This window comes from Nilaparvata lugens, chromosome 3 (assembly GCF_014356525.2).
Source record: "Nilaparvata lugens isolate BPH chromosome 3, ASM1435652v1, whole genome shotgun sequence".
Classification (NCBI taxonomy): domain Eukaryota; kingdom Metazoa; phylum Arthropoda; class Insecta; order Hemiptera; family Delphacidae; genus Nilaparvata; species Nilaparvata lugens.
In genome coordinates, this window is record NC_052506.1 from 95,672,598 (window position 1) to 95,676,684 (window position 4,087).

Sequence of the window (4,087 nt, forward strand, 5' to 3'; positions counted from 1 at the left end):
GGCATGACATTTGACAATACTTTGAATCAGTCAGCTGTGTTCAGGCTGCTTTAAACATCTGATCGATAGTAAACAAAGTGTAACCTCAAATTCAATGAGCAATTCATAAATAATTCGTGCTTTATTTGCAGAATAATTATAATTTTATTGAATAATTTTCTAGAAAATATTCAGTACAGAACGGTACTCTTATCTAATATACAGTTACTGATAAGTAAGCTTTATCGCTCGGTCGCTAACTATTCCTTTAGCAAATTCTTTCATTTTAAAAGGTAATCACAATTTTCTCTCTTCTCATGAGGTCTATTTAAAAAATTCATCACACAAAGCCCCAGGATATTTTAAATAGGTAATTGGGAGACGAGTCGAAACAATGACTATTTGAAAAATCCGATATTGTGATGAATACACCATTTCATCTCCTTACTTCTACGAAAACTCCACACTTAACACTAAAAACAATATATCGTGCACTTTTGGCTACGAGAAAATAAATAATTGATTGTTCCTTTCATTGGATACAATCGAAATACAATAATTAATGAGGTCTCTTTGGATCCTTCATTAAAACAACTCCACAACTTCCATTCACGGGTGGCTTATGAGCAGACCCATAACTATAACAAATATACAAAATTTCACATATTATCCTCTTAAGATTCAAACAGTATTTGCAACAAATATAGATTTTCATCATTTTTCATGGTTATTACAGGTTTCGACTCTTTGTTCTGGCTTTTACATAAATTGGGTGAGAGTGTGATTTAACTTCGGTGACTTGACAATTGTCTACCGTTTGACTCGAGCAATTCCTTTTTACGCTTAGTACGTTGTGTACAAACAGGGTTACACTTGAAGTGATTTTTTGATTTTTATCAATGCTGGTTACAAATATTATGCTTTCAAGATTATATTTATCAATTTGAATTACAATTCATGATCTTTTGATGCAACAATAATAAATTTCACATTTGAAGGTAAGAATTTCATTTTCTTTTGAGCTTTTTAGAGATACATTTATATGACATAGAACATGCGCATTTCGTGCAATTTAACATAAATATATATTTTTGGTTGCGTTTTTACTTATAATTTCACATTAAATAATAGGTTACAATAATTAATAACGATATTGCTTTGATTCCTTTACATTGACTCTATGATTTCGCACACATTGGTTGGTGTGACGAAGAAAATTATCGAACAGGCTTTGACTCTGAATAGATTTTTCTATCGATTCTGTATTTCGAGGTTAGATTTACACATTTTTTCAAATAAACTTTGTTTATTTTCTTTCCTCCTATTCACTACTAACTTCATCTGATTTCTAATTTACAAATATTTTCTGTTGATAATACAATTTTTGTTTTTGTTTTTCAGTCGTGCGGATAGAACTAGGCGATTGTTTCTGTGATGACTGTAACATGATGCAGATGGCTTGATCAGGTTGGTAATTTTTAGAGTTGTTTTGTAGTTTTATTTTCTTGACTTAGAGTTGATAATAATTTCTTCATTTGATGTGGATTAATAATATTTCCTTATTAGCTGAGATGCGGCGAAGTTTAGGTTATGTTGATTAGGCTGCAGTAGAAAGATGCCAGTCTGCTAAGATATGATTCGATGTGTAGGCTGTGATTATGAAGTGTTTGATAATTGGTGTATTCCACAAATGTAGTTTCCAGTTAATTAAAACATTATTTCTTTCTTAAGCCCCCATCTAAATTTGATTTCTGATTTGTTTCAAGTTTCCATTCCAATTTGCAACTATCCGTTTTATCAAACTTGGCTTAAAACGAATGTGCCGACGAAGTAGGTAGATCTCTTCAGCCAATGTTGTCCTTCTTTGTTTACCGGTGACATGTAGTTTGATATTTTTAAACCTTACATGCCGGTGGTGTCTGTGTGTTTTTTCAAATGATCTTTTTCTTCTCTGCATGGTGGTGTACAGTCGGCTTGATTTTAACCGGACATGACTGCGGTGGTTGTAGGCCTTCTTGATGATTTCTCCTCTCTTGCATGCTAGTAGAAAGCTTGATGTAAGATTTTAACCTAATATGACGGCGATGTAGATAAACTCTATCAATGCTTTTTCTTTTCTGTTGAACTGCTATTTTGCTTGTGTGTTGTTTTGTTTTATAGGTTTTCAGTTTTGGTTGTGATTTTGGTTTGTTGTGGATTTTTGTTTTTCTATTGTTTTGTGAACTATCTTCATGAGTGCTGGGTTTATCTGTTACAGGTGCTGTTCTCGGTGGATGGACGATGATGTGGGCGGTCGGCGGTCCGGGCTGCTCTTCAACTTGGCGGGCAACGTCCTTGGACTCCTGGTGGTCTGCGCGCGGTGGTACGGGCTGTCCCTCTACCTGATGGGTGTCATCCTCAGCTTGGCGGGTGGTGTCGTCCGGCTCCTCTTGGCGTTCTGCAGGGTGCGGTGCGACTTCAGTCTTGACATTCTCGGTGGGTTGGTCTCCCATACATGTGTCATGTTCGCTTGCTTGTTTGACTTTCACCTCCTTCATTGTATCCTTCTCCACATGTACATGTTCCTTTAGGCTGACTTTGATGTTAATTGTTTTTGTATGCATATCTTGGGATATCCCATCTAATCGATTATTGGTTTCCAAAATTGATTTATCCAGACACTCGGCTAATTTTTTGATGGTATTATCTGTATCACGGAATGCTCCGTCCATTCGCTGACTCAACTTCTCCAAACCCTGTTCATTTACCTTCTTTGCCTCTTGGATTTCCTTATTCAGATTGTTTATTGCTTCGTTTGTTTGTTTATTTTCTTTCTTTAGATCTTGGATTTCCTTCTTTAACTCTTCCTTTGTTGCTGAAGAACTTTGTTTTATTGCTTCATTTGTTTGTTTGTTTCCTTTCTCTATCTTACTGGTTATTGCTTCCAGGAAGGCGTCCATATCTATTGCGGGAGTGGGTGTATGGCGAACGGTTATCTTCTGGTTTTTTATCCGAGCGACAGTACGAGAAATGGGAGTTCCTGTCTCTGGGGCGTCGTCGTCCGTATGCTCTCCCGATGTTTCGTCCTCCGGCTCTTGGGCTGCCAACGGATCTTCCACTAGAATGCAGCTCTCCTCCACCTGTGTCGAAGATAAATCATCCAGTACATTGGGATGGAAATCGGCGGATGCGGTGGCGGATGCGGATGGCGGCAAACAATCGGGTGAGAGGTCCTCGGTGTCTGACAGACTTGGATTGACCTGGTCGTTTCCTGCCATGGTTTGTGAGAAAATAATGCGACGAACGTGTGCGGTGAATAAAAAACGTGAAAGTGTTGATGTGATATACAAAATAATTAATAAGAAATCCAATAGAAATTGTTATAGCTTCGTAGTGAGTGAAATACAGAAAAAGTGGTTTAGCAATGTGTTCAGTGATAAAATGAGTCAAGTTAGCAATATCGTTAACATAAAAATGACAAGAACATACAGGATACACAATGGACACTTATGCGGTAATACAGGTACGCCTCTTATAATTTATTATTATTATTATTATAAATATTTTACTCTTATAATTTCTTGCCGCAATTCTATATATAGGGCTAGTATTCTTTGCAAAATTTTATATAAAAGCAGCAGTGTTCTGTTTGAATTATTCCGCAATATATCCGTGATTTAATTTTACTTCCCTCTTTATGCTTTAAAAATTTAAAAAATGTAAATAACTTCAATCCTCTTTTCCATAAAATTTTATAAATTGTTTCAATATAGACCTAATATTCTTAAAATAATATGACCTCTCTTGTGGTATTTCTTATACCTATGACTTATAATATGACCAATTTTCGAATAACACAATAATAAAATTCTGAGTTCGATTTTTTCTCTAAAAATTCATCAATCGATAAATTTCTTTTCTGTTCAAAAATTGGGTATGGTACGTCTTGCTGTTTTGTATAACAGTGAACAGTTAATATTAAATTTGAAGAAATTCACAACCATGAATTTTTCAAAAAATTTTCCCGTTGTCAGCGCTATAGTATACTGAGCAACTAAATAATCCTCGTAGTCGATTATCCACCTCTTCAATGCCTATCACTGTTGGGCGCCAAATCTTGTAAAGCGGT

General features: G+C 35.6%; 1 protein-coding gene across 2 annotated transcripts; it reads left to right on the forward strand.

The window, feature by feature from the left end:
- Positions 1-1,396: 1,396 nt before the first annotated feature.
- LOC120350661 lies at positions 1,397-3,753 on the forward strand. Of its 2 annotated transcripts, XM_039425160.1 has the most exons (3): positions 1,397-1,446; positions 2,237-2,454; positions 2,907-3,753. In XM_039425160.1, exons 2-3 carry the CDS (start codon positions 2,253-2,255, stop codon positions 3,215-3,217), a joined length of 513 nt encoding a protein of 170 aa, XP_039281094.1. In that variant the 5' UTR covers positions 1,397-1,446; positions 2,237-2,252; the 3' UTR covers positions 3,218-3,753. The 2 variants fall into 2 exon arrangements, with proteins under 2 accessions (XP_039281094.1, XP_039281093.1); XM_039425159.1 differs by lacking the exon at positions 1,397-1,446 and having other exon boundaries at positions 2,015-2,454.
- The last annotated feature ends 334 nt before the right edge of the window (positions 3,754-4,087 follow it).

Coding starts and splice junctions, on each gene's coding strand:
- LOC120350661 (XM_039425159.1), top strand. CDS start 2,211: ATGAGTGCTGGGTTTATCTGTTACAGGTGCTGTTCTCGGTGGATGGAC. Junction 2,455..2,906: donor CTTCAGTCTTGACATTCTCG/GTGGGTTGGTCT, acceptor TATTGCTTCCAG/GAAGGCGTCCATATCTATTG.